The sequence below is a fragment of the Mastigoproctus giganteus genome, chromosome 7 (genome assembly GCF_048544385.1).
Source record: "Mastigoproctus giganteus isolate SK-2022 chromosome 7, ASM4854438v1, whole genome shotgun sequence".
In the NCBI taxonomy this organism is placed as follows: Eukaryota; Metazoa; Arthropoda; class Arachnida; order Uropygi; family Thelyphonidae; genus Mastigoproctus; species Mastigoproctus giganteus.
Window position 1 is genome coordinate 94,879,645 of NC_143581.1, and position 19,057 is coordinate 94,898,701.

The window sequence follows — 19,057 nt, forward strand, 5'->3', positions numbered from 1 at the left end:
AGTGGGACCAACTGATGATGTTACCAACAGCAAATTCAAAATGGGAAGCATTCAAAGAACTTATCTTGGAAGCTACTAGGCTTTACACACCAACTAAGAAATATTGTTCAAGGTTTAGGCCAAAATGGATGTCAGATGAACTAATGAGGCATATGGCAGAGAAGAAAAATGCATGGGATACTTACAAATTAACACATGACACAGAAGCCTATGATAGATACAAGTTGATATGCAACCAGGTTACAAAGGAGGTTAGGCAGGCGAAGGCAGATTACGAGAAATCCTTGGCAAGGGATGCAAAGAAAAACAGCAAAGAGTTCTTTACTTATGTAAACTCTAGAAGGAAGGGGATGAATCAGATTGGTCCACTTGATATTGATGGGTCAGCTGTTGATGATCCTGCTCAGGTAGCTAACAAACTAAATGAATATTTTGCATCGACATTCACACATGAGGAGTTATTCAGCAAGGGGAATGCCAGAGGTGTATTCAACTCTAGCAGTAAGCTACAGAATCTTGAAATAACTGGGAGTAAAGTGGAGGAGAAACTGTTGAAGATAAACACAAGAAAGGCACCCGGGGTGGATGGGATCTATCCAGTTATATTAAAGGAGGCAGCAAAGGAGGTAAGCAAACCCTTAGCCATAATTATGAGAGCTTCCTTGGACTCAGGGGAGGTACCCATAGACTGGAAATGTGCAAATGTGACCCCAATTCACAAAGGAAGATCAAAGGCTGACACAAGTAATTATAGACCTGTGAGCTTAACTTCTGTTCCAGGAAAATTAATGGAGGCACTGGTTAAAGAAGCACTGCAGGATCATTTAGACAAGACTTCAGTTATAGCTCAGACACAGCATGGTTTTGTTAAGGGGAAGTCTTGCCTGACCAACTTGATTGGATACTATGATGCAGTCACAAAAGAACTGGATGCAGGGAATAACTTTGATATTATATACTTGGATCTTAGAAAGGCTTTTGATACTGTTGCACATGGAAGACTGCTACACAAATTGGAGCAGTGTGACATTGGAGGCAAATTGCTGCTATGGATAAAGGGGTGGTTGAGGGGGAGAAGACAGAGAGTGGTAATCAATGGACACTGCTCATCGTGGACTAATGTTATTAGTGGAGTCCCTCAGGGCTCAGTGTTGGGTCCATTATTGTTTTCTGTATTTATAAATGATATTGATGATGGTATATCAAGCTTAATGTCCAAGTTTGCAGATGATACAAAGGTTGTCAGGGTTGTCAAGGACACTACTGACACTATGCTGCTGCAACAGGATCTGGAAAGGTTGAGCAGATGGGCTGAGAGGTGGCAAATGAAGTTTAACATTGACAAATGTAAAGTACTACACATGGGAAACAGCAACCCCAGAGCAACGTATCAACTCTGTGGTACTACACTGACAGTGGTAGAGAATGAAAGTGACTTGGGGGTGATTGTGCAGGCAGATATGAAGTTCTCTGAGCAGTGCAGATGGGCTGCAAGAGTAGCTCATGGAGTATTGTCAATGATATACAGGAATTTTTCCAGCAGGGATAAGGAGGTGATTATTCCATTGTACAAAGGGTACTAGGAAAGTTTTGCAATACAGATTTGTTTATTTAATTTTTTCAAAGTAATTTCCTCTACATTCAATACACCTCTCCATCCTCCGAAACTTATCTTTAAACCAGTTCTGCCAAGTTTCACTAGGGAGTAAAGCACACTCGTTGTCCCAAGCCCGTAGAAGGTCCTCATCACTGGAAAACCGCCTCCTTTTTAGCTTCATTTTCACATGCGGGAACAGTGCAAAGTTGCAGGGAGCAAGGTCTGGACTGTAGGGAGGGTGCTCGAGAAGTTTCAGTTCTGTCGTGGTCAAATATTCGGTGCAGGCTTTGGCGCGGTGAGCTGGAGCATTTTCGTGATGGAGGTACCAGGTGTCCATTCTTGACTTTGGCCGCAGGTTCTTCATAGATCCAATGACTTTAGGCAGGCATTGTTCAGTATACCACTTAGCTGTGACTGTCTTCTGCGTGTCCAAAACGACACGTTCCACAATTCCACTCGATTTGAAAAATACAGCTATCATTTTCTTCTTTACAGATCGGGATTTTCTGACAATTACGGGTGTGTCGTCATCATCAAAGACCCAAACTTTGTTTTGAGCCTTTGTCGGCAGATCGTAATAGTACAGCCAAGTCTCGTCACCTGTCACGATGTTGTTCACATACCGAGATTGTCCCTTATCAAACTTTTTTAACATCTCCCGGCACCAAGTCACACGTCGTGTCATCTGCTCTTCAGTCAGTTGATGCGGCACCCAGAGAGAACAAAGTTTCTTCACGTGCAAATGATCTTGCAGAATCGAACGAATTGCTGGTTCATTTAGGCCCAAAGTATCCTCTATCTGTTGGTAGGTCACTCGCCTGTTTTCGTCAAGCATTTTCCTCACAGCAGTAACGTTTTCCTCTGTAACTGACGTTCGTGGCCTTCCCGGCCTCTCAGAATCCTCCAAAGTGAAATTTCCCCTTTGGAATTCTCTATACCACCTGAATATCGTTGTACGATGTGGACAATCATCATCTAGTGCAAGAGTCATTTCTTCTAAGCACTGGTCTATGGTTAAACCACGCACGAAATTATACCGCAAAACTGTCCTTATCTCATTTCGTGACCACGATGCCATCGCAAGCACTTTACACTCTCACTACTAATGAATAACTGAGACCATCGACTTGGCGCGGCGGCTACTATGCACGTATGAACATGTCTCAACATGCAGCAACAAGCAGCTTCCTCTGATTCATTGTTGCGTCATATTGCAAAACTTTCCTAGTACCCTTTGTATAAGGCAATGGTCAGGCCACACCTAGAGTACTGTATACAGGTCTGGAAACCTCATTTCAAGAAGGATGTAGAGCTGCTGGAACGAGTACAGAGAAGGGCAACAAGATTAGTCAATGGAACAAAGGGGTGCTTTTACGAAGAAAGGCTTAAGTTTTGCAAATTACAGTGTCTGGAGACTAGGCACCAGCGAGGTGATCTGATAGAGGTGTATAAAGCCTTGAATGGTTTAAGCATGCTCAATGCTGATGGGATTCTTCCTCTAGCTCAGAAAAATCACCTGAGAGGGCATAAATTCAAATTGAGGAAAGACAGATGTAGGATAGACGTGCGGAAATTTGCCTTTAACCAGCGGGTGGTTGGTTGGTGGAACAGACTGCCATCCCTTGTGGTGGAGGTTGATAGCCTAAATAAGTTTAAGGCTCAGCTGGACAGGTATTTTGAACGAACAAAGGGGTGAAGTGGAAGTGGGTTTTTTTTTTTTTTTTTTTTGGCTGATGCTGCATAAGCTTGCTTTCTTGCATCAAATGCCTCTACTAATGCTAATGCTAAGTGTCACCTAAATATCAGTACAATCAGCGTTTAAAACTCCCAGCTTGACATACCTGAGAGAATATCAGTGAGAGCCTCAAAGAGATGTGCAAATATATCCCCAATTCACAAAGGGTGAAATGATTAATTATAGACTTGTTAGCTTAACTTCTGTATTAATTCTAGATGATCATCTAGACAGGAATCCACTTATGCTGATCCCCCCCCCCACCCTAACAAATCCACAGCATCGATTTGTTAGGTGGTGATCTTGTCTGACAAATCTGATTAGATATTATAGTGCAGTAACAGAGGAACTGGATGCAAAAAATAATTTAATTTCACATACTTGGATTTCTGGAAAGCTTCTGATACTGTTGCACATAAAAGACTGCAATACAAATTGTAGTGGCATAAATGGACAAGTTACTGCTCTGGACAATGGGTCAGTTGAGTGGTCGAAGACAGACTGGTTATTAATGGACACTCTCTTCATAGACTAATGTTATTACTGGAGTCCCCCAGGGTTCAGTGATGGGCCCATTGTTATTTTCTATATTTATTAATGATACTTATGAAAGTATATCAGGCTTAATGTTTAATTTGCAGATAACACAAACATTGGCAGGGTGGATTATGGCAATAATCAGGGTAAACTGCTTCAACCAGATCTAAACAAATTGGTTTAGATCTTGTTGCAGTGTCCTGATGGGCTGAGAAATGACAGTTGACATTTAACATTGATAAATGCAAGACTTGCATATGAGTAGCAGTAATTCCTTCATGGCAGAACAAAATGGCAAAGACCTGGGGGCAATTGTGCAGTCAGATGTGAAGTTCTATGAGAAGCACAGACAGGCTGCTAGGAGAGTTCATGGAGTTTTTGTCTATGATATACAGGAATTTTGCTAGCAGGAACAAGGAAGCGATTATCCTGTTGTATAAAGCAATTGTTAGGCCATATTGTGAGTACTGCATACAGATCTGGAGGCTTACATTTTAGGAAGGATGCAGATCTGTTGGAACAGGTGCAGAGAAGGACAACGAGATTGGTGTAGAGAATGAAAGTGCAGTATTACCAAGACAGGCTTCAATTCTGCTAATAGTGGCATATTGAGACTAGGCACCTCCAAGGTGATCTGGGGAAGAATGCCATCAGAATTCAGCAAGCTCGGTGCTGAGAGAATTCTTTCTCTTGCTAATTTATACCCTTTCATATAGATCTAAACGATGCACACAAGATAGCATAAATTAAAACTGAAGAAGGATGGTTGACTGTTGGAACAAACTTCTATCTGGTGTTGTTGGAGGTGGAATATGAAATTCAAGGAAGAACTACACAAATTATTGGAGAAGTTGGTCAAGTGATGTGGGAGGATTTTTTTTTTTTTCGGCTGTCGCTTTTTAAGCCTTTTTTCTTCCTTGCTTGTACTACTACAAAATATCACTACTACTGTATATCAGGCTTAAACATTAAGCCTGATTTACTTTCATCAGTATCCTTAATAAATATAGAAAATAACAATGGACCCGTCACTGAACCCTGGGGGCCTACACTAATAACATTAGTCTATGAAGAGAGTGTTCATTAATAACCACTCTGTCTTCTACCACTCAACCATCCCTTTATCCAGAGCAGTAACTTAACCATTTATGCCACTACAATTTGTATTGCAGTCTTTTATGTGCAACAGTATCAAAAGCTTTCCTGAAATTCAAGTATACGATATCAAAATTATTTTTTGCATCCAGTTCCTCTGTTACTGCACTGTAATATCTAATCAGATTTGTCAGACAAGATCACCACCTAACAAATCCATACTGTGGATTTGTTAGGGTGGGGTGGGATCAGCATAAGTGGATTCCTGTCTAGATGATCATCTAGAATTAATACAGAAGCTAACGTCTATAATTAATCATGTCACTCTTTGTGAATTGGGGATATATTTGCACATCTCTTTGAGGCTCTCACTGACATTCTCTCAGGTATGTCAAGCTGGGCTTGCTAACTGGGAGTTTTAAATGCTGATTGAACTGATATTTAGGTGACACTTAAGTCAGGTCGACCAAATTTTGGCAGTCTGGTTATTCTGTGACAACCATATCCTCTGCTTGCACCTTCATGATGGCGGGACTGTTATTAACTCTGGATATAACCCCAAGTGCAAGTTCTGAAATAAGGCACATTGTATACTGGTGATCACCAAGGTGTGAATCAACATGAACAGGAGGGAGGTGTTGTGTCCACACCACACAGAGTAATGTTGACTCTCTGTGTTAGAAGGTAATGCTTGCTAGTAGATAGCTCTCTTCAATTGGTACAGTATCACACCACCACCACTTTGCTTATTGGAGGCTTGAAATGGTGGAAACCATGTTTAGTCCCAGAGCAAAGCAAAGAGTACCAGAACTTTGCTATGACAACCATCCCATCATGCAGTATGATTGATATTTTTTGAGATTATTGTGAACATAATGCCGATTTCCAATCTTCGCTTTTTCCAAAGATCGCGGGATTCGAACCCGCGACCTTTGGGTTGCCAAGCAGGCACTTTACCCACCTGTACAATAAAGTTTTAACTTAAACTTAGAGTGAAACCAGTGCTGTTTGAAGCTGTGCTAAGCGAGGTATTGCTGTATATCACCAGTGGATATGATGGAACCCATACTGGCGATCACTGATCAGATGGAAGATACCTAGATAGTTTAGGCATTGGGGTTTAATTGATTTCTTGATTACATCAGAAAAATTAGACATTACTTTACAAAGTGCAATGGGACACAATTGGCTTGCATCTAAATCTCCAGATTCATTTTCTGCCTACACATTCACAACAATTGTAAAGCAATTAATAATCAGTAAATTAGATTGTAATAGTAATAGAGGCATGTGATGCAAGAAAGCAAGCGCATGACCTCATGTAGCATCAGCCAAAAAAAAAAAAAATTCACACAACCATTCCCTCTAAATGTTTGTCCAGTTCCTCCTTGAATTTATTTAAGCTATCAACTTCCACAACAGCAAATTTCTGCACATCTACAACTGTCTTTCCTCAATTTGAATTTATGCCTCCTTAGGTTCGTAATCTGAGCAAGTGGAAGAATCCCATCAGAATTCAACGTGCTCAAACCATTCAAGGCCTTATACACCTCGCAGGTGCCTAGTCTCCAGCCACTGCAATTTGCAGAACTTAAGCCTCTCTTGGTAAGAGGATCCCTTCATTCACCTCATGTCTTGTTGCCCTTCTCTGTACATGCACAAGCAAATCTACATCCTTCCTAAATTGAGGACTCCAGACCTGTATGCAGTACTCAAGGTGTGGCCTGACTGTTGCTTTGTACAAAGGGATAATCACTTTTTCCCTGCTAGCAAAATTCCTGTATATCATTGACAAAATCCCATGGCCTGCTCTTGCAGCCTGAGTGCATTGCTTAGAAAACTTCGTATCTGACTGCACAATTACTCCCAGGTCTTTTTCATTTTCTACCACCCTAAGTGTAGTAGTAAACAGTTTGTACGTTCCTCTGGGATTACTTCTATTCATATGCGGGACTTTGGATTTGTCAGTGTTATTTTGAATAGGTTAAGATTGATAGTTTGAGATTTTGAATAGGTTAAAAGTAGAAAACTTGCTTCTTGTCCAAATAGTAGTCGGGCATTCTTATCTCTTTTCATTTTGCATTATGGTCTTTTGTCCATCTCTGTTCCTACCTCTGTTAAAATTGGATGATTCTATTGCCACCTTGGCTAAAGATAAAGCTGACCTGCTAGCATCCTACTTTTCTACCAACTCCTGTATTGATGATCTTGATAAACCACCTCCTACTATTCCTAGTTAACTCCATTCAATGCCTTCCATCAAAAGGATGTCAGAAGGATTTTGGCGAATCTTGATTCCAAGAAAACGCAAGGTCATGGTGGTATTTCTCCACTTTTTCTCAAAACCTGCATTCCTGTGCTCACTTCTGTTCTATGTTCCCTTATTACATTTTCTTATTCCACCAGTATTCTCCCTTCTGCTTGGAAATTTGCTCATATTCAGCCAGTTCCTAAAAAAGGGTGACAGATCACTTCCATCCATTTTTGTCCCATTGCACTTTGTAAAGTATTGTCTACTCTTTCTAATGTAATCAAGAAATCTATTAAACCCCAATGTCTAAATTATCTAGGTATCTTCCATCTGATCAGTGATCGCCAGTATGGGTTCCATCATCCACTGGTGATATACAGCAATACCTCGCTTAGCACAGCTTCAAACAGCACCGGTTTCACTCTAACATGGTTTTCAATTAAGTTTAAGTCGAAATTTTATTGTACATGTTTCCGACCAGGCTAGCCAGGTGGGTAAAGTGCCTGACTGGCAACACAAAGGTCGCGGGTTCGAATCCTGCCTTGGGCTTGGATCAGAGTAAAAATGCAAAAACCTTTGGGAGGTGCATTATGGCCACAGAAGCCAATGCGCTAACAAAAAAAAAAAAAAAAATTGTACATATTAAAACTCAATCAATAGCCTAGACAGGTACTATACATATATGCTGTGGTGCCAACTCTATTGTCTACCATACACGTGGTACTTTAGCTCCCTTCAGGCAGTCAGCTGCAACAGTGTTTATTATTCTTAATTCCATCCTGACGAGACAACATGATAGTTTTTCAAACTTTTCATTTCAAAATTTATTTTTTACCCCTTTAAATACGATCAAAAATATATCTGTATCTTGGCTAGAAATACTACGAACAACATGCGTTCTGTTTAGCAGCATGTTTTGCCCCATTTGGTAAATGATTTGACTGGTTTTGAATCGCAAGTTAAGGGTGATGGAATTTTGCTGTGGGTGATGGAATATTGCTTATGGATGTCTTGAGGAGAATTTCAGCTCAGGATGATCTCTGATTAAAATAGTCTGCTACATTTTATGAAACTAACCTTTTTGACATGCAACTTAAGCAAGTTCCCTTTAGCATATCCCATTATTTAACTAATACATTTATACATATAACAGGCATTTTAAGCTTGTCTGAAAGTAATAAAGTACTGTTATCATTTCTAATAAATACAAAAAAAAAAAAAAAAAATTATACTGTCAAAAACAATTTAAAACAAATGAATGATTGAAATGCAAAATGGTAGCATTTTGCATCTTAACAAAGTATGTAAACATATGGGCAGGGATGCTGATGCATCACCCAACAATAAATCTGTCATCCTTTTAGAGAAAGATCCTGAAACATTAGTTTGTGTATATAATCTAAAAGTTCATTTAATTTAGAAATTAGACATTTTTAATTTGAATAAATTGTATAAAATATGTGATTTAAGTGGAAATTATATTTAATTTTACAGATAACCCAAGTGACCTACATTGGTCTGTGGAAAGGTTAGTTTTTTTTGTTTTTTTTTTTTTCATTAATTTTTAATTCAGTTTAGTAATTTTTCATTAATTGCATGGTTATAAAAAAAAAAAAAATTATAAAATATAAACATGAAACAACTAGTCACTTTTATTTTCAATTTTATAAGACTGTCAAGCATGCACAAATTCCAAACTTTGCATGTTCACGATTTAATGTTTTGTCAGTATGTGGTCAACTTTAAATGCAGACTAAAGATGATGTTCTTAACCAGAAAAAACATATACAAATAAAGTGATGCTCTAATCCCCTTATTAAGAGACAATTGTTTCTGAGTTATCTGTGGGTTCCCCTTTTTAACCAGTGATAACAACTGTCTTTCTGATTCACTTCTCATTTATTACACCGTTACCATTCATGTATATAAAAAAAATAATAATAAATAAATAAGTGTAATCCAAATTCATTTGATCATTTCATATACATTCTTCATAAATATTTGTTAAAACAAGTCTCGGTTATTTCTTTAATATGATTTGAAATTAACAGTTCCCTTCTAGGTTATGACAAAGCAAGTATTGACTCAGTTGCCTGCTTCCTCTAACAGTGGTTCCATTTTCCAAAACTGGTTTCTAAATAGAGAGTGAGAGAGAGAGAGAGAGAGAGAGAGAGAGAGAGAGAGAGAGAGAGAGAGAGAGAAAGATTATATTCTATTCTTTACTGTTCTGACTGAATCAAATCACTCCTTGTAAAATGCATTAAATGTGATATTGTTAGCCATTTATCAATGGCTATATCATTTATATCAGTATCCTCTCTTATTTCATTCTTACATAAATCTGTATCAAACATTTGCTGATGCTGCATAAGCTCATACACTTGCTTTCTTGCATCAAATGCCACTGCTGCTGCTACTACTACTACAACTACTACTACTACTACTATTTAAAGCTTTACTGACTTTTCTTTGTCAGTAAATGAACCAAATGCAATGTCATGCGAAATTGTGGTTATCTTTTTTATCCTTTGGACAACTTATGGGTATTACTTGGAAAAGTTATTTAATAATTATTTTTAAAGCTGATCACTTTTCACATCCCTTTCTTTCTCTGTTCTCTACAAGATGCTAATCTGGCACCACATTAGTCAGTATTAAATTACATGTTCACTACTGTTAAACTTGCTTATGTTTGCTAGTTTAACAGTAGTAACATACAAGCAGCAGTATGTTTCAACACAAGAAAGTGCTTGATGAAATCAAGACAAGCAGCATATATTTACAAATTGACAAACAACAGGTAAGTATCACATTAATTGTTCTTGGTATATTTTCCTCTTCATAACCAGACAGAATTTATTCATAAAGATTACCACAGTTTATATGTCACAGCATCCTTTCTGATATCATGTAACAACCATAGAGGCAAAAAGTAACATATGAGAACTAATTCCTTACTGCAACAAAGCAATAAATACATAATAAATTAATTATTACTATATAAAAGTAATAATAATTGAAACAAGAAATCTTTTTATGAATAATTGTAATAATAACTGAGTCAACAAACCATTTTCTGTAACATTCTAACATAAAATGGCAGTATCTAGTTTATCATTTTTTTAGTCATATATTCTGAAAAGAACAGCAAATGTACTCAAAGCAAAGACAGAAATAGTAATGCAACCATCGCCTCACGAATCAACACACTTCAGGTAATTACTTTGTATAAACAATAACTTACAACTTCAAAATTACTTGAGAGTTATTATATTTAGGAAGGTAGATGGAAGCAGCCACTAATCTTGCATAGGCGATTAACACACAATAGATATTTTGCTGAATGGGTTTATTGGACAATTAAGATTATTATTATAATTAATACCAGTGATATACCATGTGAAATTAATAATATAGTTTATTAAGCTAATCGCCTAAATCACCATACAATTTAAGGTGACATTTCAGTCATCTTACTGATGCCCATTATCAGACCATGCTGCTGTCATGGATTGCTGTTGTCAGATGTTCCCAAAAACTTTCAGTGTCAGGCACTTCTGGTTCCCAAAGTGCATGAAATCCAGTGGACATAGTGGTCAGTGCAATGCTAATTCAGATTACTGTGACATAAGCACTGCGAAAACAAAATGAGGGCATGAGTGTGTTATAGACCTAATGACCATGATAAGTAAAATGAACAACTCTACAGACATATGGAGGGCCAGTAAATCAGAATATTTTATAATGGGATACTTTAACTTTCCAGATATTGACTGGAACTTGTGGATTTCTTTGGTGATTGTTTTCTACACCAGCATGTTAGAGAAAAAACAAGATAAAGCAATACTCTTGCTCTGATTATCGGCAGTGACCCTTCATTCATTAAGCATCTGTACAAAAAACACCCACTAGGTGGCAGTGATTACAATATATTGTTGTTATTTTATTTAAAGATGTAACTACTGTCAAAGGCAATGCAAAGGGCTTTTCTTTTCATATACATGACTGCAGTTGTCTAAGATACTTTTCAAATTCTAAGCAGTGGAACCAATTGATGTCACGAACACCAAGTTCTAAATGGGAAGTATTCAGAGATATATTATAGAATCTACTATACCTATACTGTGTAAGAAATACAGTTTAAGGTATAGACTTAAATAAATGTCAGATGAACTGATGATTCTCATTGTAACAAAGAAACATCAAGAGATACATATAATTATCAGGTGATACAGTCCAAGTTACAGAGACAGTTGGGCAAGCTGAAACTGAATGTGTATTGTGTATCTCCATTCACACGAGGAATTTTTTAAGGATGCCAAAACCAAGTCAAATTTTGGTGGGGATCTTAATGATTTTGTGATAACTGAGAAGAAAGTTGAGACTAAATGTTAAAAATAATAATAATAAATAAATAAATAAATAAAAACCCCAAGATGGATTGGATTTATCCAGTTATATTAAAGAAGGCATCAAAAGAGGTAAGCAATCCTTTAGCATTAGTAGAGGCATATGATGCAAGAAAGCAAGCTTATACAGCATCAGCTAAAAAAAAAAAAAAAAAAAAAAACTTTTCCATTTTACCCATCCATTTGCTCCAAAATTTGTCCACTTCTTCCTTGAATTTATTTCAGCTATCAACTTCCACAATGACAGATGGAAGTTTCTTCCAACAATCAAATACCCACTGGCTAAAGGCAAATTTCTGCACAATCTATGCTACAACTTTCTTTCCTCAATTTGAATTTATGCACCTTCAGGTTCGTAATCTGAGCAAGAGGAAAAATCCGATTAGCATTGACCTGCTCAAACCATTAAAGACATACACACCTTATACACTTCAATAACATCATCTAGCAGGTGCATAGTCTCCAGATGCTACAATTTGCAAAATTGGAATCCCTCTTGGTAAGAGCATCCTTTGCTCTCCTCATCAATCTCATTGCCTTTCCCTATGCTTGTTCTAGCAGCTTTACATCCTTCCTAAAATGAGGGCTAAAGACCTGTATGCAGTACTCAAGGTGTGGTTTGACCATTACCTTATACAAAGGGATAATCAACTCTTTATCCATACTAGCAAAATTCCTGTGTATCATTGACAAGATCCCATGACCTGCTCTAGCAGCCTGTCTGCACTGCTCAGAAAACTTCATATCTGACTTCACAATCAGCCCCAGGACTTTTTCATTCTCTATCACCCTGAGTGTAGTATACCACACAATTGGTACATTTCTCTGGGGTTACTTCTACCCATATGCAGTACTTTGCATTTGTCAGTGTTCAACTTCAGTTGCCACTTCTCAGCCCATCTACCCAACGTTTCTAGATCCAGTTGCTGTAGCATACTGTCATTACTGACATTAACAACCCTGCCAACCTTTTTATCATATGCAAACTTGGACTTTAAACTTGATATACCGTCATCAATAGAGAAAACAACAATGGCCCAACACTGAACCCCAGAGGACTCCACTTATAACATTAGTCCATGAAGAGGAATGTCCATTGGTCACCATTCTCTGTCTTCTCCCACTCAACCATTCTTTTGCCCATTGTAGTAACTTGCCTTTAATGCCACACTGCTCCAATTTTTACAGTAGTCTTCCATGTGCAACAGTATCAAAAGCTTTCCTGAAATCCAAGTATATATTTTAAAAATTATTTTTTGTGTCCAGTTCCTTTGTGACCACATCATAGTATGAATTCAGATTTGTAGACACGATTTTCTCTTAAAAAAACCCATGCTGTGTTTGAATTATTACTGCATTCTTGTCTAGTCACCGACAATAAATAACTCCTGTGGGACCAGCATATTCTGCCTTGAAGATTGCAGTTCTTTTGCCTGATGAACAAGAGTTAAATCTGGCATTGAATTGGGCAGTTGAGAGCTTGATGGGTTCCCCACTTTAATACCTTCAAGAGCGTCTACCGAATTCTTCAAACTCTCATAGATGCCCATCAGAGTGCTGAGCTGGCACCTAATTTCTTGACTCTCTCTCTGCATCTAGCATTAATAATGTCATCATCTACCATTCACAAAGGGTAGACTTTGGCTAGATCAAGTTCTGTTTCAGAAAGGTCCCCCAACATTTCACAAGCTGCACATTTTTTTAGGCTGTGATGCGTTGGACAATCGTTCCCTTCGGTTCTAGTATTAGTAACGGCCGCATGGTGCAAGAAAGCCTATGGCTTATGCTGCACCAGCCAAAAAAAAAAAAAAAAATCCAAACAAAACAATGATAAAAACAAAAAAATAAATAAATAAAATAAATAAATAAATAATAATAATTAATAAATAAAAAAAAATAAATAAAAAATAAATAAAAAGTAAATTAAACCTATCATCCTATGCGCTTCCCTTACCCGAAAGTACTATCCAGGTGACCTTTGAATTTCCCCAAACTGTCGGCTTCTACCACCCATGAAGGCAACTTATTCCAGTAATTTATAACTTGCTGGCTAAAATAAAACTTCCTGCAGTCCAATCTAAACATTTCCCCCCGAAACTTGAATTTATGTCCCCTAGTTCTAGCATCATTTATAATCTTGAAAATTTCTCCCTCATTCATTTTACTGATGCCTCTCAGAGCCTTAAACATCTCAATCAAATCTCCTCTAAGGTGTCTAGTTTCCAAACTCTGCAACCTACATATTCGAAGTCTTTCTTCATAAGGACCCCCTTTTGCCGATCTCACCAGGCGAGTTACCCTCCTTTGCACCCTTTCAAGACGCTCGATGTCTTTCTTTAGGTGCGGTCTCCATACTTGAACACAGTATTCCAAGTGTGGTCTAACATAAGCCTTATATAATGGGATTATCACGTCCCTATCTCTACTTGCAAAAGTTCGATAGATCATCGATAGGACTCCATGGGCCTTCCTTGCAACCTGTTTACAATGCTCAGAGAATTTCATGTCTGACCGTATCGTAACACCCAAGTACCTTTCCTCCAGTACTGGGTTTAGTTGAACTCCACCAAGTGAATAAGTTTTTTTGGGATTACTGTTTCCCAGGTGTAATACCTTACACTTTGTTGGATTAAAGCACAGCTGCCATTTTTCTGACCATTCTTGAAGTCTATCTAGGTCTCTATGAAGAAGCTCAGCTTGACAATGATCATTAACTACTCTACCAATTTTAACATCATCTGCAAATTTAGACATCACGCCCTCTATCCCTTCATCAATGTTGTTTATGAAAATTAAAAACAACAGTGGTCCTAATACTGATCCTTGGGGAACCCCACTTCTTACATCAACCCAATCTGAGGAATAGCCATTTATCACAACACTCTGCCTCCTGCCCTGAAGCCATCCTTCTATCCATCTAAGGATTTTCCCAGTGATTCCAACCTGTTCCAGCTTATAAAGCAACCGCTCATGTGGGACTGAGTCAAAAGCTTTGCTGAAATCTAAATAAACAGTGTCGAAATTATTCCCTAAATCCAACTCGTGAGTGACCCTTTCGAAATAGCGAACCAGATTTGTTAAACATGATTTTCCCTTTACAAAACCATGCTGAGTATCCTTGAGAATTTCAATTGGATCCAAATGATCCTGAATTCCACCCTTGATCATTGCCTCCATGATTTTCCCTACTACTGAAGTCAGACTGACAGGTCGATAATTTCCAAGTTCACTTTTAGAGCCACCCTTATGTATGGGAGATACATTTGCACTTTTCCAATCCAAGGGAATCTCCCCAGAGTCTAGTGATGCTCGCATAATTAGCCCCAATGGTTCAATGCACTCGCTTGCCGCCTCTCTTCTCCCCCGAGCCACAGCACTCCTGCTTCGTTTTACCTGTTGCTTTGCTTCTCTAGTCTGGGACATGATTTTCATTTGAATACAATTGATCAACAATAAAAATTAATAAAATTAACAAATTTAATTAATTGTCAATACTGCACTAATCTAATTGATTCCTAAATGCAGTAATACGTATTATGCTATCTAGTGTTACGTTGTACTTTGTGCTAATAAGTTCAGAATAGACATTACACTAGTAATGACCACAACACTAAATTAGTTATATCCTTAGATAAACACAAAGATATATGCCGAACAAGTGATTTGGACTTATAAGTTAATTATAATATATAATAAAATTAGCCAACTAACACCAACCTAATTGATTTGAACTTTAGAGCTACCTATTTACTACAATTAAAAATTAGAATTTCCCTATTTTCCGGGGAAAATAATGACATCATCGATTAAAGAATAATGCAGAATCATCTAAACAGCAATGCAGTTGTACTGCAGTCACAGCATGAAATTGCTAAGGGGCTGTCTGACCAATTCATATTGGTCAGACAGCCCCTTAGCAAATCCATGTAGTAACAAAGGAACTGAATGCAGAAAATAATTTTGACATCATATACTTAAATTTCAAAAAAGTTGTGGTTACTGTGCACATAATACTTTCATACAGAGTGGAGCAGTGTGGCATTAAGGCAAGTTGTTGCTATAGATAAAGTGGTAGTTATATGGGAGAAGACAAAAAATAGCTGTCTTTGGGTATTGCTCTGCTTTTAACTAATGTTATTTGCAGAAGACTCCCAGGGTTCAGTGCTGGGCCCATTGTTGCTTGTATATTTATTAATGATATTAATTAGCATTAGTAAAGGCACATGATGCAAGAAAGCAAGCTTATATAGCATCAGCCAAAAAAAAAAAAAAAAACTTCATTTCATCCATCCACTCGCTACAAATAGTTTTCTAATTCTGTCTTGATTCTATTTAAGCTATCAACTTCTACAACGAAAGATGAAAGTTTGTTCCAGCAATCAACCACCCGCCGGCTAAAGGCAAACTTCCGCACATCTATCCTACAACTGTCTTTCCTCAATTTGAATTTATGCCCTCTCAGGTGATTATTCTGAGCAAGAGGAAGAATCCCATCAGCATTGAACATGCTCAAACCATTCAAGGCTTTGTACACCTCAATCAGATCACCTCGCAGGTGCCTAGTCTCCAGACACTGTAATTTGCAAAACTTAAGCCTTTCTTCATAAGAACAACCTTTTGTTCCATTCACTAACCTTGTTGCCCTTCTTTGTACTCATTCCAGCAGCTCTACACCCTTCTTAAAATGAGGCCTCCAGACCTGTATACAGTACTCAAGGTGTGGCCTGACCATTGCCTTATACAAGGGAATAATCACCTCCTTATCCCTGCTAGAAAAATTCTTGTATATCATTGACAACTCTTGCGCTACTCTTGCAGATCATCTGCACTGCTCAGAAAACTTCATATCTGCCTGCACAATTGCCCTCACATCCTTTTCATTCTTTACCACTGTCAGTGTAGTACTACACAGTTGATACGTTACTGTGGGGTTACTGCTTCCCATATGCAGTACGTTACATTACTTTACATGAAGGCATATTAAGGATTAATGTATTAAGTTTGCAGGTGATACAAAGGTTAGCAGGTTAGGTAATCACAGTAATCAGGGAATGGTACTGAAACAAGATTTTGACAAATTAGGCAGATGGGCCTGAGAAGTGACAATTGAAGTTTAATATTAAGAAATGCAAGGTACTTCATGTGGAGATCAGTAATGCCAGATTAATGTACCAGCTGTGTGGTACATTAATCTTTCAGAGGAGTGGATAATGAAACACACCTGGGAGTAATTGTGCAGTCAGATATGAAGTTCTCTGAGCAGTGCTGACAGGCTGGTAGGACAGTTTATGGAGTTTTGTCAATGATATACAGGAATTTTTCAAGCAGGGATAAAGAGGTGATAATTCCATTGGATAAGGCAATGGTTAGCCACATCTTGAATACTTTAAAGTGGTCTGGAAGTCTAATTTTATGAAAGATGTGTTATTTGTTTAAATGGGTGCAGAGAAGAGCAACAAGGTTGGTGTGGGGAGCAAAATAATGCTAACAAGTCTGGGAAATAAGTGAACTCATACGCCGACCATTAAACAAGTTTTACTGTAACTAAAATTTTACAAATAAATATCAAATTATACAATTTACTATAATTTACAATAAACTGGTAGCTGTATATTACGGAATGCTAAAACTATAATGAATAAAATACAACAATAAAATCATTTACTATAAAATATGCTAAAATATAAAGATTTAAAGAGCTAAAAAACCTGAAGCTTTCGAGAGCATCAGCTCTCTTCCTCAACAGTGATAAGACTTCCTGCAACATCTCCTTATATTATTTTATTTTATTTTATTCATTATAGTTTTAGCATTCCATAATATACAGCTACCAATTTATTGTAAATTATAGTAAATTATATAATTTTATATTTATCTGTAAAATTTTAGTTAAAGTAAAACTTGTTTAATGGTTGGTGTATGAGTTCACTTATTTCCCAGACATGAATTTTCCCGACCTCAGAGGCCTCTTTCAGGATGTAATGCAACAAGGACACGCTTCAATTTTTAAATTGCAGAATCTGGAGAACAAGCACCTACAATGATATCTGATTGAGGTGTTGAAGGCCTTTAATTGATTGAGTAAGCTCAATGCTAATGAAGAATGAAGTCCTTCCTAAACTATGTACATGAGAAGACATAAATTTTTATTGACGAGGATGGTTGTAAGTTCTGCTCCAAGAAGTCCCCAAGGAAAAATCCCATCTTTGTCCCAAAATGCTGTTACCATGATTTTACCGACAGTAAAATCTATTCCAGTGACTGTCTCTTCATTTCAGGGTCATAATGGTGGACCCAGCTTTCGTCACCTGTGACTATGCATGAAAGAAAAATCTCTCCTTCACTCTCATAATGGTGGAGAAGTTCTGTACAGATGACTTTCCAGGCTTCTTTGTGCTCATGTGTCAGCATTTTCAGGACCCACCGGGTGCAAGCCTTGTTATAGCCTAGTTCCTTTATGATTGTTATCACAGCAGGTTTTCTTATACCTACTGCATCACACAATTTGCATGTTGTGATGCAGTGATCTTTTTTGATCAGGGTGTTAATCCAGCTCTTGCACTGACGTTACTGGCCTGCCACTTCGGGGCTTGTTAACAGTGTCACTTTCCCAAATTTGGCAGAAGAACTGGAATAACAGCCTACTTGGTAGGCTGTTGTTCTAACAGCCTTCCACTTCATCCCTTCAGTCAGGGAGCTTAATAAACAGTTCTCTCCTGGTTCAACCCAGAACTATATGCGACATATATCCTCCTGAACACTGTAGCCTGAATGCCAAGCTGCACAGCTTCCACCTCTCTTAAACCCCCTATTGCACCTGTGGCCCCCAGGAAAAGGCAGCCCTTGTACCACTAGAATATCCACACTATGCCAATCTTCAGCAACCACTTCAGTTGCTAGCTGAAGTTTATTCACTTCAAAAGGCGGCCTCTTTGTTAGACTCCAGGAAAAACTACAGTGCTTTCTCACACTATGCCAACAAAGTCTTCAAAAGAAGCCATTTTATGCTGAAGAACACCACATAACCATAAATGAATGAATTCTCCTGGATATTCTGTCTTAACTGAGGATATACCTGCCTTCTCCACACGGATGCAACAAACGCTATCTAAAGAGACCCACCTGGACTGGATTACATCTGACAGATTTTGATTCCCACATAGTTAGACTTTGTTGGCCATATTAATTGTGCTTACGAACTGGCAGACTTCACTACAAACATTGATCCATAAAGAACTGACCTGAGACTTTGCCACCTATAATGACACACTCAAACTGATTGCTCCTTGGACTCGACTATCGATCAACTACATCTCACCTGGATTTGTAAACTGCTGTCCCCTACCTCCAGGGGTGGTAGGGGTCAGCAGTTTACCCTTGCTTACCCAGCAAACCAGCTGGGTTGGGATCTTTTCTAGCTCTGATGCTTGGCT

General features: G+C 38.0%; 1 protein-coding gene across 5 annotated transcripts in view; it reads left to right on the forward strand.

Annotated features, from left to right (window-relative positions):
- The window catches only part of LOC150083087 (sorting nexin-14-like), an 842,525-nt gene that overhangs the window by 528,232 nt on the left and 295,236 nt on the right, over positions 1-19,057 (forward strand). For all 5 annotated transcript variants that reach the window (XM_090377020.1, XM_090377024.1, XM_090377023.1 and 2 more), the window contains one exon: positions 8,710-8,743. In XM_090377020.1, the coding sequence (XP_090233146.1) occupies positions 8,710-8,743 (34 nt within the window). The remainder of the gene's footprint in view (positions 1-8,709; positions 8,744-19,057) is intronic.